The 18,361-nt window shown below is 31.1% G+C and overlaps 1 protein-coding gene across 1 annotated transcript; it reads left to right on the top strand.

Moving 5' to 3' along the window:
* Positions 1-9,546: 9,546 nt before the first annotated feature.
* Positions 9,547-12,006, top strand: LOC108851625 (abscisic acid 8'-hydroxylase 1). The gene is made up of 7 exons (XM_018625083.2): positions 9,547-9,963; positions 10,051-10,369; positions 10,513-10,899; positions 11,005-11,170; positions 11,255-11,361; positions 11,441-11,559; positions 11,649-12,006. Exons 1-7 carry the CDS (start codon positions 9,764-9,766, stop codon positions 11,752-11,754), a joined length of 1,404 nt encoding a protein of 467 aa, XP_018480585.2. The 5' UTR covers positions 9,547-9,763; the 3' UTR covers positions 11,755-12,006.
* The last annotated feature ends 6,355 nt before the right edge of the window (positions 12,007-18,361 follow it).

Genomic DNA, 18,361 nt, shown 5'->3' with positions numbered 1-18,361 from the left:
AATATTAGGCTAGCAGTAAGAACTATATGAGCGAAAACTATATAAGTGAAAACTATATGAAAACTATATATAAAAACTATATACGCTTATAAGAGTATATTTGAATATGAACCACTAAAAAACAGAAAAGTATAAAAAGAGTTTTCCAAGAAAAAATGTAAATCTCTCAAAATAATAAACTATTATCATTTTTATATTTTCCTTATTTGTTATGAGTTTAATGGTGAAATTTTATCTACACACTAACCCATATTAATGTGTTTATACCTAGCTTTAAACTAAAACAATAAATTGATATAAAATAATAAAAAATAAGAGAATAGCATTCAAAAATGGTAAATATATAATAAATTTGTAATGGATTTAATGAATTATTTTGCATCACTTAGTTGAATATATATCAGCACAAAAATTTTAACGATTAGAGGGAATGGTAAGTGATTACGGAATAGTTATAAACTGTAAAAATTATAAGCAAAATAAATATTGAAAAAAATTGAGCATAGTATTTTGAATTTGCTTCGATGATTAGTATTTACTTAAAATATTATGATAAAGCCATTTACCTCGCTCAACTTGACAATAAGTGAAAGAAAGTTTAAGTTCCCTGTCAAACACTAAAACTATTGTCTTCCATTATATTAGATGGTTATTCTAGTCTCTTCTTTTATTGTTTTAAAGATTGGAGTTAAATCATTCATGAAAGACTGAAAGTTGTTTTATGCAAAAAAAAATCGTGAAAAAACGAAGTCCGATCCCAGTAATTCGATGTTAGCTACACAATAAACATTATTAGCAGTATCAACGTTTAATTAGAACTTGAAAGATAATTTAGTTAATAAAAACGATAATGACTAGAAGAAAAACGATGAGTAGAACAAATCATAGGCAAATTCGTTTTCTCTACAGTACCAGACACGTCGAGATATACAAAGATAACATTTTAATAATATAGATATTTTAAAAAACGAAAATGTCTATTTATATAATTGAATCAGTTTACTATACGGAAACCCTAGAAGTCGTGTTGAGAGGAGTATCGACACGTGTGAGAGACTGGCCACATGTAAATTATCATTAGTCATTACTTGAGTCTTAAAGTTCTTCTCGCTACCATGTTTAGGCGTTAGGCTAGCTCCTCATTTAATTTCAGTTCCACTTCGTGAAGACTTTTTTTAGTTTGTTTAGGCGTTAGACTTTTTTTAGTTTAAAGAGCGGGTATAGTTTTTGTTTAAATTATTCTTTTGAAGAATTTAATTTTTATATATGAACATCTTATTTTAATATTAATTTAATTTAATACAATTTTTGGTAACTATGATAAATCTTTTTGATTGACATTGAAATTACATATTTAAATTATTGTTTTGTTTTGACAAAAACGAAAAAAAAAATTAAAATTATGATCCGATCTCAACTTTCAAACCATAATATATCTTATTTAAGTTTCAAATATTGTTTTATTCAAATCAAAATATATAACTGTATATGATTTTTGATAATATAGAAAAGGTTTATTATAAATATAATTTTATATATTTTATAATAATTAAATTAAAGAATTATGGTTTAAAAAACTATAACCCGCGGATAACCGCAAAATTAAGTAGAGCGGGTACAAAATTATTTGTTTGTGAGTTGTACGGATCAGATTTTTTTACCAAAACAAAACTGAAATCCTTTGTTCCTTTACAACTATACAGAAGATCGTTTTAGTTTTTTGTCTCTTTTCAAAGATAACATGAGAAAATAATTGTTGGAATACATATATATATATATATATATTGTATTGAATTAAGGTGGAGGGTAACTGCTTTATTGTCGATAAAGCAATTATATAACTTATTCGATAACCAAAAGCATCTTTTTATTATTATTATTTTCTAAAAATGGCAACATTGTAAATTAACCTTCTTTTTCCTTTGTTGTCGTTTGTAGTTTCTACAACTTTCACCATAGCTGTGAATTTAGATCTATCACCATTCACTCAAATTTTGAGTTTTTCTTATTTTTTTCACTGAATTTGTAGATTTCACATGTACAATTCGATATAAGCATTTAAAACCTGAAAACGAACTGTTTTTGGTGAACCTGATTTCTAAACCGATTTTCATGAAACCACCGCGGCTGGAAGAACACTTTGACGCTGGGTAATCGTTTTCCATGCCCACACTTCGAACAATATGTTCAGAGTTTAATTGCTGACAAATTCATCTGTACAGGTTGTAAATATTTAAATTTACTGATTATTGAGAAATTAATTGATAATCATAAAAATCTCTTTTAAAGAGAATAAGATAACTGTTTTTGTGTAGAGAAAATTATCACGTACAGTAGTTAGTATTTTGATATAATTGATGCAGTTATATAAAAATCAGTTCTTTTTAGTTGGACCCAACTTTTATTAATGGGGCAAACTGCAGAATTAATAGAATAGATCCCCCCCCCCTTTGTATCAGTAGTTTAAGTTGTGTTTAAAAATTTTTATTTTATTTTATAATAATTGATATTCTCATAATTATAAATATAATTTATTATTATTTGAAAATTTTGGCCAATCACAAAATACTACATCTTTTTCTTATTAATTGATTTATTTTAATTAAATGCTAATGCATAAAAATTGTATTTTTTTAATCTTTGTGTAAAATTTTTAAACACCCATTAAAGTGATACGGAGGAAATACAGCACAATGTTTTTCTTTTAATTACGCGAAACTTTTACATACATAGTTTTGTTAATACAACTAATATGCGTGCTTAAATAATACAATGTTGATGAAATGCGTTTAAAATGCATACTTGTAAGCAAGTGTGCAGAAGTTATATAGCCAAGAATATTTTCAAGGCAGCCTATCCAATTATATAATATTTAAACTATTAAAATTTTCAAGATTTAACATATTTTTGCATATGCAATAGATCTCCCATTGTTATTCATATAATTATTGACAAGTTTTTCAATTAAAAACTGGAATAGTTAACCATGTTGTAGTTGTCTAGTGATTTTCGATGGATGAAAAGTCATCATATTAGTTTAAGTCATAAATAAATTCCTTTCTAATATGAAACTACTAGTTCCATGTGTAATAATATATCATTGATTTCTAACTCCCACATAAAACAACTAGTCTCACATCTATTTTTATGTCGACTTTTGTTTCGACCTGGTAATGTATTTCTTTTAAGGATTTTAACATGTTAACGCTGCATTTGGAAACGAATAGGTACGTTAAAAACCAAAATAAAATGCAGGCGAGCGACAGTTGTTTTTCAATAATGGAAACCAAGCTGTATCTTTGGAAAAATACTCATCTCCTTAACCAAGAAAAATCCTTATCCTCCTTTTATCGTTTTAAAAAATATAAATAGAGCGATACGGAAACCGACAACGGTTTCAGAAAAATTATAAAATAACTAGATTTTGACCCGCTCTTAAAAGGGCGGGGCGGATATATTTTTTGTTTGAAATTTAATTTTTGATATTTATTTTTCTTTCTGATTATATTTTTATCTTTTTTATAATCATATTTTGTGTAGAATTTTAATCAAAATATATTTTATTAAATAATAACAGTTTAAAAATTGATCTGGTATACGCACGGCTAAGGCTGGGTTGCGGGTAATTCGCCCGCTGACCCGCCAACCCGCGGGTTTGCAATTTTGTTTTGGTTAAAAATATGACCTACACAATCCGCAAACAAATAATTTGGTACTTGCACCCGCTCCGCTTAATTTTATAGTCATCCACGGGTTATATATATATTTTAAACATCATTATTTAATTTAATTATTATAAAAATATATTTATAATAAAAAAATTATACATGATTTAAATTTTAAATTATTATTTTTTAAATTCTCTGTAATTTTTAAAAAATATTTAATTTTTTAATTTTTACTTTTTAAATACTTTATGGGTCAACGGTTAACTGCAATTCAAAATCCACCAACACACTTATTATCCGTTCTTAAAAGAACGGATATATTCTTTGTTTTATATTTTCTAAAAGTATAATTTTTATAAAATTCAAGTTGTAACCAGCAACAAACAACAAACTGTTGTCCATTCAACAGACTGCCACATGTCAGTTCAGACTCTTTTGGAAAAGGTTGTGTAACTGTTTATTTGACCAGTTAGTTATTATCTAAGTATTCTTAAAAAATAATAGTGTTTTCGACTAATTTATTGTTGGCGTGTTTTTTTCTAAATAATGTTAAAGGTTAAGTAGTTATATTTATATGACCATATAAGCAGTTATATATTTTTTTTTAGTTCGACTCAACTAATATCAATTGGACATGTTCCAAATTTAATAGTATTGATATATAAAAAGGTCTGATTTCGTGTCCGCGTACGTACATAAATGTACAATACTGGCCATATGTAGACACTATAGCGAACTGACTCAATAAAGTCTTTTAAGTTGTGTTGTCACGATGACAACGCAAAAAGGTAAAGTTTAACTAAAAAGGATTTTTAATTATGTATTCAAAATCATATACATTCAATATTTTGCCTTATCGGGACATAACTCGTATCTGTTGTGGCAAATATATACCTTTTTGGGTAAGTGTTTTGAATTATTAATCAATGTTCGTAATGGTGTGCCCATAACCCGTTTGTCTTCTTCCTCTTTCCTTCGCAAAATATTTATTTTTCCGTAAAAAGGATATAATTGTTTATTTACATTTAAAAAGAAAATATGTACCCAATTGGGAAATTGCCAACGTAACTCTATATAAAGTAATCTTCTGTCAGGCACGCAAATAAAGGTCTGCATGTTATGAAAAAAATGGTCGGTCGAAGAAGATCTACCTTTCGGATATTTAGTTTTTCCCCCTAATTTTTATATATTATAAAGTTACGTGGATTGCTAATGTTTGTTTCACTTGCATTTATTGAATTTAAAATTCGTTGGAACACTAATCGTTGTAGATTGTCATATTTCATTGTTGATTATGTTTCTTAGATGATTTTTTAAACTATGATTACATTCCGTTTTTAACTAAGCTGAGAAGTATGTAGTCGCTATGTCAATTTTACAATGATAAGAAAACTAAACAAAAACCAATCACAAGTACTACAGTAGCATGTTGATGATGATCATGATCACTTTATCACCTGTTTTATATGATACTAAATAATATAATTAAGTACGCAAACTAACAAGTAGTAAAAAACAAAAAAAAATCATGTCAAGTTAACTAATTAAATTGTATGTGCCTACTTTTGGGAATACCAATTTTTAGATAAATTTTTGAAATAGTTAACCTAAGATGATATATACACATAGTGATTAGTGAGTATGTTAGTTATTGTATGTTGTTTAAACTTAGAATAGGTCATACCATTCGTACGTAATAATCAACCACCCCGCAATCTATTTATTTCCTATCGCGTATGCTTCGTGTTGCAAAAACATTAATTTTGGGTTCGTCTGTATGATCTATAAATTACATATTCCGATTCAACTTGACTGGGAGTCTGGGACAAATTTATTTAACTAGTTGAGGCATTGAGCTACCCGTTATTTGTTTTGTTTGTACATATGGTTTTGCAGTATATACTCCTGAAAATATTGCTTCTTGATGTCCAGTACAGATGTAGTCTATTTTGAAAAAGGAAATCTAGCCTTCATTGTTGGTTCATTTCATTTGAAGTAATTATAAAATCATTTTTAATAGTCTTACATTTATCTTTATATAAATCATGTGGTATACTGGTGCTCACAAATATGAAAAGTTGATCTTAGTATTTATAGTTGAGAGATTAAAAGAGGCCTGAACCATGGCGAGCCAGGTGTCACTGGATATTTGACAACATGAAGTCGCCGAACTTTTGCCGGGACAAATAAGGTTTGACGGTCCCAAATTCAACATTTGTTAATTTTGTCAAATATATATGCAGCGGGGATGAAATAATCAGTATGAATGGAAAATTTTAAGTTTGGACCTCCACAAAATGTTACTTTTTGTTTTGTTTTGTTTTTTTTTTTTTTGAAAAAGGGCTACTTTTTGTTTGTTAACAACTCTACGAATGAATTCTTACATGCACTCAGCTATATATGAATTATATCATCGACAGATGTGTACTTGTTTTGATCAAATCAGGCTAGGTTTAATTCCCATAATTTGGTTCATTAATTAATTCGAGGAAGATGCTTTTAGTTATATTAATACTAATGAGTTTGTAATCATCGATATTTGGTTGTGTACGCTACTGTAACAAGTCTTTATCATTAGTAGGTCAAGAGAAATATGACCCGGAAATGTTTGGTTGGTGATTTTTGCTACTGCAATCTACGTATAATCATACAGATTAAATCTAAATTAATTATATTCTTGAAAAAACAATACATATGCGTATTTATCATATGCGTCTTTATCAATTAATTATTGTAATTTTCATGGCAATGTTGTAGCTAGTCATTTACCCATATATACACATGTATGCAATATACGTATTTCCTATAGATTATAATCAAGTTAACAAGTTAAACACAAGTTGAAATTAAAAAACCTAAACAAAAGATTAAGTCAATAAGTTAAAACAAAACAATTATATGCATATCCTTCTTTTTTGTCAACCAAACAGTAATAATTAAAACTAAAAGAGTTTAAACGATCACATCCGGAGTTATGCTCAACGGTAATAATCAGAGGGATTTTGAAGGTTTGATGAAGACCGTAAAGCAGAAACATACAGCATAGCAAGAGATAACAAAGTTAACGAGAGATTTGTTCGACAACAGGAGAACCGTGGAAAATCATTAGATGCATTTCTGAATAGATTACTACCACGAACATGAAATAGTCAGAATCAACCTTAATTAAACCAAGCTAGGAAAAAATCAAATCACTGGATCGTAACATGGATTTACAATGCTATCTAATTAAACGTTTTATTTAAAGTTTATAAATTGTTTTAGGTCTTGATTAGAAGAGTTGATAATAGAGCAATATCATGCAAAAGTTGTATATCAATGTATATCTACTGTTGTAATCAATTTATTAAAGTTATTATACAATATAAAAAATATCAATTTTTTTTACTGAAATTTCATCATTGATCATGACCAAATATATATACTGTTGAGATGATAATCTACCAAGCTAAAACTAATCTACAGAACCGAGCCAGTGGAAAACATATTGTTCTCTAGAGGCATATGGTGATCAGAGACGACATACATGCTGCCGATCAGAAGTAGATCTAAACCCCTAAATCAGAAAACATAATGAAAATTTTTAGAGAAATATGGTGATCAGAGACGACATACATGCTGCCGATCAGAAGTAGATCTAAATCCCTAAATTCGAAAACATAATGAAAAAATTTAGAGACTATTGATAACTACCCGAAAAAGAGAAATATACCAGAATAAAGACAAATCTAAAAAGAATTGTCAACTAATCACCACCAACAAACTCAATCACCAAAAAAACTGTAGATCCAAATCTAAAATATGATATCGAAAAACAAAAAAAATTAACTAAAAGATTGAGAAAAGCTGAAAACAAAAAAAAAACAAATATGTTGTTTCAAAAAAAAATACAAAAAACAAAAACAAATAGGAAAATGAAAAAACCAAACCTACTGTTTCTGTGGAAGCGCACACTGTCACCCATAAACGATGCTCATGAAGAAGATGAACTAGAAAGAAAGAAAAGCAAGAAAATTTGGAGAGAGGGGAATGATAGCTAAAAAAACCGTTCATATGACTTGCATAATGCAGATATGCTCGGCTACTAGTTCTAGTGTTGAAACTATTCGATGGAGCTAATCCATCAAACATGTTATTTCATGTCTTCTATATCCAGCACAACAGCGAGTGCAATTGGACTTTGTTCTTTTATTGGTTACCCAATAATTGGTATTATGCCTTATAAAAGAGCGAGGACGTGGCACTACATGAAAATTTTACAACTTGTTTTCATTTTTGGTTTTCAATTTATAATTAATATTTATAACTGAAACTCAAATTCACAACAAGAACCTCTGAATAAAAAATTATAATTTATACATATGTTATTGGTACAAAATTATATAATAACAATAAAATATTGTAGAAAGGAAAATTTAGTCCTTGATATGCTGTGAGATAAGTGTGCTGCTATGACCGTTTTGGGTCTCCCTTTTGGTCCGGAACTAGCCTTTTACTGGTTTGATCCACCCTAGGTTCCGGGTGCTGTTGTCCTAAAAACTGTCTCCTTCCCTTCTTCTACTTTCTGTAATTGGTGCTTATTTGGGTCTTAGTATCCTATTATTATTAATGAAAATCAATTATCAAAAAAGAAAAAGAAAGGAAAATTTATGCTTATCTAGTTCTGTATATGTAGTTCGCATAATAAGGTACTACATTCATATAAAACAAATACGATTTCTGTAGCAACTGCATAAATAGTTTACATAAAACATAATTCAGAGCAACCTTAAGATAAAAAATATATAAAACTTGATAATATTTTATTTCACCTTAAGATCTAAATCTATTAACACGACATCAATCTCACCAACAGTCTTCCTTAAAACTAAACCGAACTCATGTTATTTGAAGCGTTATGCATAAGTAACATATTATACTATACTATCTCTATTAAATAAATAGTATAGAAAACTTGATACATAGAAACATCACAATGTTAATCGTTTCTAGGTTTAGAAAAAATGATAGTGATGCCCCGCCACAACAAAAGAGGAGGAGAAGGAAGAGGAGCGGAGATGATGTAATAGTATATATTGCGTACTATTCTATGTTTATCAAATGAAATAGTGCAACCGAACATGTACTGTTCATCTTTTCCTATAATTCTAAGCATCTTCTATTTCTTAATTCACATATATCTAAAAATAGTAAAATTGTAAACCTAAACAAAGATACGAAGAAACGTGATCATACATAGTTGTTGGATCATATGATTACACGGCAATGCGAAATATCACTTTCTAATAATTTCATGAAGCTTTTAAATGATCATGGGATAAAAGAAAGCGAAAAAAATCAATATAAATTTTGGAAAAATATAGTTTCAGAAAAATAAGATCAACGATGAATCAGTGAGATAAAATGTATTTTCTGTCTTTATACATATTATACAAAGAATATCATAACCAAAGAATTCTTATTATGATTATAAACTTAATTTTTGGTGTTGTTTTGTATATGTAATCCAATTTCTCTTAAATCATAGCCTTTCAATTAAAAAAAAAGGTCCCCAGACTTACTTATAACTGAATAAGAAAAACATAAACCTTTCCGTTACCTTACATCTGTCTCTACTTTCTTTCTTTGTATAATTGATTAAGATTAGGCTTAATACTAAATAATAAACCCTTTTGAGTGGCTCTGCATCTCTTTTAATTAGTTGCTTCTCTTGAATTAGTTTGTTTGTTTGGTCAAAATCTCACACGCTCTTTTTGCATGCTCTTTGCCACGTGCTATCGTCGTCTCTCACAAATGAGCTGTCTCTCTAATCAGTATTTCTCTGTATAGGAACCTCCCTCTCTCTCTCTCTTCTCACTCATCTTTTCTCTCTCATCTAACACATGAGAAGAGCCTATAAAACCCCTTCACACCTCCCACTTGGTTTGCATCACAATACATCTTCCCATTACACAAAAAACAAAATCAAAACAAAATATCTTTTTTGTTTGGTTTTGTTCTTTGTTGTTCAGCTGTTTCCCCCTTCCCACTATCATCATACGAAGTGGGTTTTGCTGGACACAGAACGTAAACTTTGATTTTTCTATTAAACAAAAATGGATTTCTCCGCCTTGCTTCTCACTCTCCTCACCGGAATTATCTTCCTCTACTTTCTCCGGTGCATAGTCTCTCAGCGCCGCCGTGGACCCTCGAAACTCCCACTCCCGCCGGGAACAATGGGTTGGCCTTACGTCGGCGAGACTTTTCAGCTCTATTCTCAAGACCCTAACGTCTTTTTCGCATCGAAACAGAAAAGGTCGGTGCTTTCGAAAAATTGCTAATATAATTGCCAAAAACAGAGGATCTCGTGTTGAAACAAAGGTTTGGTCTTTTTTTTATACAGGTACGGATCGGTGTTTAAGACACATGTATTGGGATGTCCATGTGTGATGATCTCGAGTCCCGAAGCTGCCAAGTTCGTGCTGGTGACCAAGTCTCATCTCTTTAAACCGACTTTTCCAGCGAGTAAAGAGAGGATGTTAGGGAAACAAGCCATCTTCTTCCACCAAGGTGATTACCACGCTAAACTCAGGAAGCTTGTCCTCCGTGCTTTCATGCCCGAAGCAATCAGAGACATGGTTCCCGACATCGAATCAATCGCTCAAGATTCTCTCCGAAACTGGGATGGAACAATGATCAACACTTACCAAGAAATGAAAACAGTAAGACTCTTACATCATACTTCCTCTGTTTTGTCGGTTAGAAAAAGACAGAGCATCTCTGTTTTTGTCGGTTAGAAAAAAACAGAGCATCTCTGTTTCTTCCTATATCCTCTGTTTCTGAAACTGTTGTTTTCTTTCATCAGTACACATTCAACGTCGCGTTGCTCTCGATCTTCGGGAAAGACGAGGTTTTATACAGAGAGGATCTAAAACGATGCTACTACATTCTCGAGAAAGGCTACAACTCGATGCCTATTAATCTCCCTGGAACGCTCTTCCACAAAGCCATGAAGGCTCGCAAGGAGCTCTCGCAGATCCTCGCTAGGATCTTATCGGAGAGAAGAGAGAACAGATCCTCGCACAACGATCTTCTCGGTTCATTCATGGGAGACAAAGAAGAGCTGAGCGACGAACAGATCGCCGATAACATCATCGGAGTCATCTTCGCGGCTAGAGACACGACGGCGAGTGTGATGACGTGGATCCTCAAGTACTTAGCTGAGAATCCCAACGTTCTAGAAGCTGTTACTGTAAGTTCTTTTACTGACACGTATTTGTCGTTTTCTGGTAATAAAAGTGGTAGTTTTGTAATTTTCTTGTTGTTGTCCTTGATAGTTTTTTTTGGTGTTTAACAGGAAGAGCAGATGGCAATAAGGAAAGACAAAGGAGAAGGAGAGTCTCTAACTTGGAGTGATACAAAGAAGATGCCAATAACTTCAAGAGTCATTCAAGAAACATTGAGAGTTGCTTCAATATTATCTTTCACATTCAGAGAAGCTGTAGAAGACGTGGAGTATGAAGGTATTGCATAAAATTTACATATCATTTTCATGAATCCCAAACCATACTCTTTGAACTTATTTTTACTATTTTTACTTTTTACAGGATATTTAATACCTAAAGGATGGAAAGTTTTGCCGCTTTTCAGAAACATTCATCATAGTGCTGATATCTTTTCAAATCCTGGGAAGTTTGATCCATCAAGATTTGAGGTAGTGTATATATCTTCTAAAACAATATCTTTTTAGTTTTGGCAATTAACTTGTATTGATATTATTATTTGGTACGTAGGTGGCTCCAAAACCCAATACTTTCATGCCATTTGGCAATGGAACCCACTCGTGTCCTGGAAATGAACTAGCCAAGCTTGAGATGTCTATCATGATACATCATCTAACCACCAAGTACAGGTGTGTGTACTATTTACTTCTTACTTTTTCGTTTACTTTAAAAGTTTTTTTATTTCTATTTGTTTATAAGGGGTACTTTTGTAATTCAGATGGTCGATAACTGGAGCTAGTGACGAGATTCATTATGGACCCTTTGCCCTTCCCCAAAACGGACTGCCCATTATGCTGGTCCGGAAGTCGGAGATCAATATGTAGAGTTACTTTTGATTGCCCCTTAGCATTCTTTAGAGGGGACTAAAGAAGAAAAACAATAACTAATTTTTCATGCTAAAGAAAAATCGGGAGAAATGGAAAGAAAAAAAATCAAGATTTTGGTAGGCAAAAAATCTCAAAAATGGGAAAATAGGAGAAGCACCAATTGTACAAAAAGTGTAATTTTCTTTTTTTTCTTAAGTTTAAAATGGGGAAAAGATGGTCATTGAGTTTTCAAATTCTGGGAAAACGCTATATGAATTCTTAATTGCATTTTCATTTATCCACAAAATATCATGAATGTATTTAACTGATTCGTCCTGGACTGAGACTTTCCAAGTAAACACTATATGAATTCTTAATTGCATTTTCATTTATCCACAAAAATATCATGAATGTATTTAGCTGATTCGTCCTGGACTGAGACTTTCCAAGTTTTTAATTCGTTTTATGATATACATATAAGTTATGTGTTTCCAAGTTTTTAATTCGTTTTATGGTATACATATAAGTTATGTGTGTGAGTACGTGTTAGTGAATTACTGAATTGATTACCTGGAGAAATCCCCAAATCAATATTTTACAGTGATGTTTGTTTCGTCTATCACACAATAAATCGTTTATTTGAAAGTGAGTATGGAATCGTTAGAATTGCCACAATGTGTGTGTGCAAAAAAAAAAAATTTGCCACAATGTTTATAGACATTTCTTAGACTGGCGGACGACTTTGACCATCATTCACCTATGAATTATGTGGTCATCGTCGTATAATCTTTATACACTTATAGTCTTATATCATGATTGAAGATATTAATGCACAGCTGTAATTGATTCCTCGGGGGAAAAAATATCAAACAGGCTATCAATTTCTAGTCACTATCTGTCTTGTTATCGTTTTATCTCAATTACTTGTGTATTTCTATTCTGATATAACTTTTTTAGCAACTATTCTGATATAACTTATACTCCCTCCGTTTTCTTTTATAAGTCGTTTTAGAATCTTGCACATAGATTAAGAAAAATATAATTTCTTATATTTTCTAGACAAAAACATCATTAATTATTTATACAACCACAAATCAACCAATGGAAAAATAGAAGACATATTATCATTGGTCATACAACATTAACTGTTAATAAATTTTACATAGAAATCCGAAAACGTCATATAATTTGGAACAAAAAAATTCCTCTAAAACGACTTATAGAAGAAAATGGAGGGAGTATCAGATAGTACTAAATGGTATCTTATGAGTGTTGACAAAAAGTAGCATCTATGAGCAAATGAGCAATGGACAGGTGAAACAGTACGATATATAGAAAAAACGATTCTGTAAGATTGTCTTCGAATAGAAAAAATCTAAACAGAAATCCTCTGCGTCCTTTCTCACTGAAAAGTTCCATGACAACCAGATGGAAAATTGATGTTTTAAGTTTTAACCAAATGATATGTGAGATTACATGAGAAAAACGCAGGATTACTATTGAAAAGAAAAACAAAACAATATTCACTTGTTCTTGTATTATTTACGTCATATTGTCTTCCTTGAAATATACCACGCATCATGATTTTCACGTTCATATTCTAAATTTAGAATAATATAGATATTTCATGATCAATGGTCCCGAAAATGTCGGTCCCTGTAGTGATATTGCATTATCATGTTTTTAGAGGTTCATAAATATATACAAGAGATAACAACCCCGTGGTAGTTTAGTGATTTTTACTAGAGTAGGAGTTGCTCTGTTGGTTTTGACAAGGGATGACTACTTTCTAATGTGAAGTTATTAGGTCCATTATTTATGACCCATTTAAATATTCAGGAAATGTTTTATCAGTAAACTATACATTTCATCCGGAAATTATGTATGTGTTTTAATAAATCTGGTTTAATTCTTTTTATCTCAAAAAACAAATACTTCCTCTTTTTTAATATAAGTTGTTTTAGTGATTGTCAAAAAAAAATTTGTTTTAGTATTATGTACATAAATTAAGAAAATTATTAATTTCTTATATTTTTTAAAAAAACATCATTAATTATTTACCTAACCACAAATCAATCAGTAAAAATATAGAAGATATATTTTCATTGGTCATTCAACATTGAATGTTAACAAATTTTACATAGAAAACCGAAAACGTCTTATAATTTGGAACAAAAAAATTTCTCTGAAACAATTTATATTAAAAACGGAGGGAGTATATACATGGGGGAAAGTTCATATGTAAAATTAATTAGTTTCTAAAATCTCGAATAATTTTATGTTAACATTTACAATTTTCTGAAACTACTAGGTTCCTAGGAGTTTTTTAAACTCCGTAGTGAAAATCTACAGCTAGGTATAGCAGAAAACATCTACAACCATTTCGCATTTAGATTTCAAAATCATAACTACGGCAGACGATATCTAATATGATAAATTTAGGACCATAGTTTAACTATATGTCTACTTTATCTGCATGTGCATTAGATCATATGCGAATACACCGTCAACCACATATGTGAATCCGCACGATCTAAATAGGTACCTTCTAATGTGGAAGTACGAATACATCACATATATGCTGCTGGTACGTTTCAACCCAACTCCGACTATATTACGGATAAAATTACGCTTATAAAACCCCCGTCACAAAGAGTTTCAAAAAGAAAAAAAGTTTCAAAAAAATACCCCAGTCATATCGCACGGGATTAGATTTTAACATAAGTTTGGGAATTTCTTTCTTGTGAGCATTGTGACTATCTCTCTTTTGAAACACTTGTTTAGATTTTTTCCAACCTACATAAAATCTTTACTTTATTCCACTTCTTTCATCAAACAATAACATCCTGGATTCACTCTTGATCTGATTGTGAACCGTAGTCTTCTCATGGGTGTCACGTATTTTATTTATTCACCCGGTCATTAAATTGGTTTATTGACTTAAGAGCCAAAAGAAAATCTCTGTTAAGTAAACGTTCATCGCTTCGAAACTTCCCAAGTTTTATCTGTTGGGATCGCTTAACTGGCCAATACTGAACCACTGCGAATTATATCAACGAAAAGTTCACTATTCACAATGTTTACACGAATATTTACTTTTCGTATTTATTTTGTAGATAGTAAAAAAACTTTCATTAAGCATAGACAGACGTAAACAAAATACAAGAACTTAAAAACATTTATAGGATATTTTTTTTTTGTAACTGGATTTATAGGATATTTTCTACGTAATCATGTCCTTTCACAGTCCTAACATTTATTTATTTCGTACCAGATCGGCTATTTTTTACGTATCCGTACCAAATCAAGCCAATCGACGATCTGTCAACATATCTGAATTAGAATAATGATGTAGTCATAAGTAATCATAATGTTTTTACCAAAAAAAATCATAATGTAAATAAAATTTCCAAATATGTCGTATTCAGCTGTACTTATGCAAGTAATGATGCACTAACTTTCATGAAGAAGCAGGCTTTTGCTTTGACCGCAAATAAATAACTAGAACTATAGCTCTTATACGTAGAAATATCTATTTGACTTGTGAACATATTAGTTATATATTTGTAAGTTAAGTACGTGTACTATCTATCAACTCCTTTACGTGGATTGTTTCAGGATTAATATATGTGTCATTTATTAATTATGAAGAATAAACAGTCTGGCATAGAGTGTTTTTATTTTAGTTGACTTTTTGGCTGCAATCCATAATCTTAGATTAAACATATAGAGTATAAGATATTAAATAATTATCTACGAGAAAAATATAGGTTACTTAGTTCAATGGCCGTTCGATTGGCTTAAAGACTTGAATATTATGATGTAAAGAAGTACTGCAACAAAACTTCAAATTTGGAGATGAAAAATTTAGTATCATACTTCGTCCTAAACTTGTAAAGCTTATCATTTGATAATTAATCTTACAAGTTATTGATATTTTTCCCCCAAAAACAATCCTGTTTGGTCGATATACACCAAAACCATATAATCTTAACTGCTAAATTTTCTTTGGTATTCTAACTAAGAAAAACCATGACCTAAATTTAAGTAATTAACCAGATTAGGTAATTAGATTGAAAACGTAATTTAAGTAATTTCGTTTTTCAATCTAATTTATGATTTGTGGTTTCATAATCATGTCATAAGTCATAGGCCAGATTAATTACACACCGCAAATAAAATGATTTTTCTGACATTAAATAGTAATCACAGTAGAGTAGATAAAACAAACAATTTAGATGTGAAGTGTAATGGAATCATATGGTCGGTAGAAAGTACACAATCACAATGTTGTTGTTTGTTGAGTGACTTGAGTCCGAGTCATCCATTATGAATGTCTACTGGTACACCAACAGTTTCATTTTATTTATTACGAAAATTCTGATCATTTAAAAAAAAAACATGTGTAAAGTCACAAGATGATCATCATTCAACAAATCTTATGGTTGAATAAAAAAGTCACAATATGTTTGTTTATGTAACAACTTATGAAACATCTTTTCTAACAGTAGAAATATTTTTACGTAAGTTTTTTTAATTGAAGCAAACCAAATTACCACTCATCTTAACCGAACCACAGAGCCATTTAACCAGAGAAGCAAAAACCGGTTAAATCTATCTTCGCGGCACTGTACACATGAAGCAAGAGTCATGCACTGACCGAGGCTCATTACGTTACCTATATAGCCCATAAGGTTTCCAATTTCGTAACCAATTCATAATTCATAAGGTTTAATGATTGATCTATATAGTCAGTCATACATGAGGCACTTATTTACGGCTCACCGAGGCCCAAAGATGAAACCGCCAACACCACACGGGTTGTCTTTCCTTTTGTTTTAAACCAAGGTTTCGTCTTTCTTACGTGCCAAGGTTTCGTCTTTCCTATAAATATCAATCAGCTTACAAAAAGCAATATCAAGAAACCTTAATAGTCAGACTAACTTCCTCTTTGTTCTTTCCAAATATTCTCGTTTGAGTTTCATCAGAATGATGGAGACTGAGAGTTTGCAGCATCCCTTGACTTGTTCATCATCATCATTACCTCCTCCACAATATCAACATCCAGAATTGTAAATAGGAAGCTTCATCAACCTGGTTACTTATTACGGTATAGGATACAAAGGTGTTCTCTGTCATCTTGATTCCCACTATTCAAACACTAGGTCTTCAAAACGGTATGGCTTCGATTTGACGGTTATGGGTTAGTCTTCAAGGAAGCAACACCAATAATCAAGGAGATCCTAATATCTTGCCCCTTTCGAGCGACCTTTCTCACATCTTCCCTCTAGTCATGAACTAGCAGATTTGGGCTTTGTGTAAAAAGGGTATGGCTTTGGGCCTGTGGCACATATCATTGACAAATTCATGTTTGTTTTTGTCTTATGAACTTACTTTTGCTACTTGATTTTCTAGAGAATGTTGTTTCATTATTTTCCTTTTTGTTTAAAACACTTAAAATTCTTCGAGAATACCTAACAAAACCCATGCATGTATATCTATGTATATATGGATGTTTAAACTTAATATATTTACTAGGGACAATTTTGCAAACAAGAAGGCATGAGGAAGAGAAAAAACCCTAACCAGACTAAAAGTCTCTCTTTTTTTTTGTTCTCATAAATTTTCACTTTAATTTGGTCAGAATGATGGCGACTGAGAGTTGTATCTCGCCATTGTCATCATCTTTATCAAAACCAGTAAAATCCAAATCCCGTCGGTTATTTCGCCATATGATACCGAGTTCATCGAAATTTTGGTGATGTAATGAAATACTCCGGTGCTTAACGAGCGCTGCCTGGAACCAACGATACTTGGTCGGGAGGCGCAATCCTTTAAAGAAGATGGAATGATGCCCTTGAATAGAATATTCTTATACATTGGTAAAATGCTAAATCTTAATCCGATAGAGAAATATAACAAAATCATGTTTATCTTTTAAGGAAATATAACATATATTCCAATTTCATCTTTCCTATATATATCTATCAACTTTATAATATATATTATTTCAAATTCGACAATACTGCAAACAAGAAGCGAGGTACAAGAGGAGGAAAAAAACCCTAATCAGACTAAAAGACTCTTCTTCTTTCTTAAATTTCACGTTAGTTTGGTCGGAATGATGGCTACTGATAATTCCCAGTATAATTCGTCATTATCATCATCTTTACGGAAACCACAAAATCCATATCCCGTCGATTACATTGGAAGCTTTATCACACTGGTCTCTAAGTACGGTTTACGATACCAAGGCTTTGTCTATAATTTCAATCACGATGGCAAGACCCTATGTCTTATAAACGGTACGATCTGAAACCTCTGTTTGAGATTTATGTAACCTGATATACAGTTTTCGTTTAGTTTACAGAGAATATTTCGATAAAGTAATTGTTTTTTATGTTGTTTGATGTTTGTGCAGTGGTATGTTACGGCACGGAGGGCAGGAACCATATCGGGTTTCATATTCCACCTTCTTATGAACTCTATAGTTACATTCTTTTCACCACAACTCAAATAAAGGCAAGTATGTGTGTTAATTTATGTGTATCAATTAATAATTCATTCTAATTTGATGCTTTCTTGGCTAAACTCGTTCCTCTTTTTTTTTTGTCACTAATTTTTG

Source organism: Raphanus sativus, chromosome 4, assembly GCF_000801105.2.
Source record: "Raphanus sativus cultivar WK10039 chromosome 4, ASM80110v3, whole genome shotgun sequence".
NCBI lineage: Eukaryota > Viridiplantae > Streptophyta > Magnoliopsida > Brassicales > Brassicaceae > Raphanus > Raphanus sativus.
This window is presented reverse-complemented; position numbering and strand designations above follow the sequence as displayed.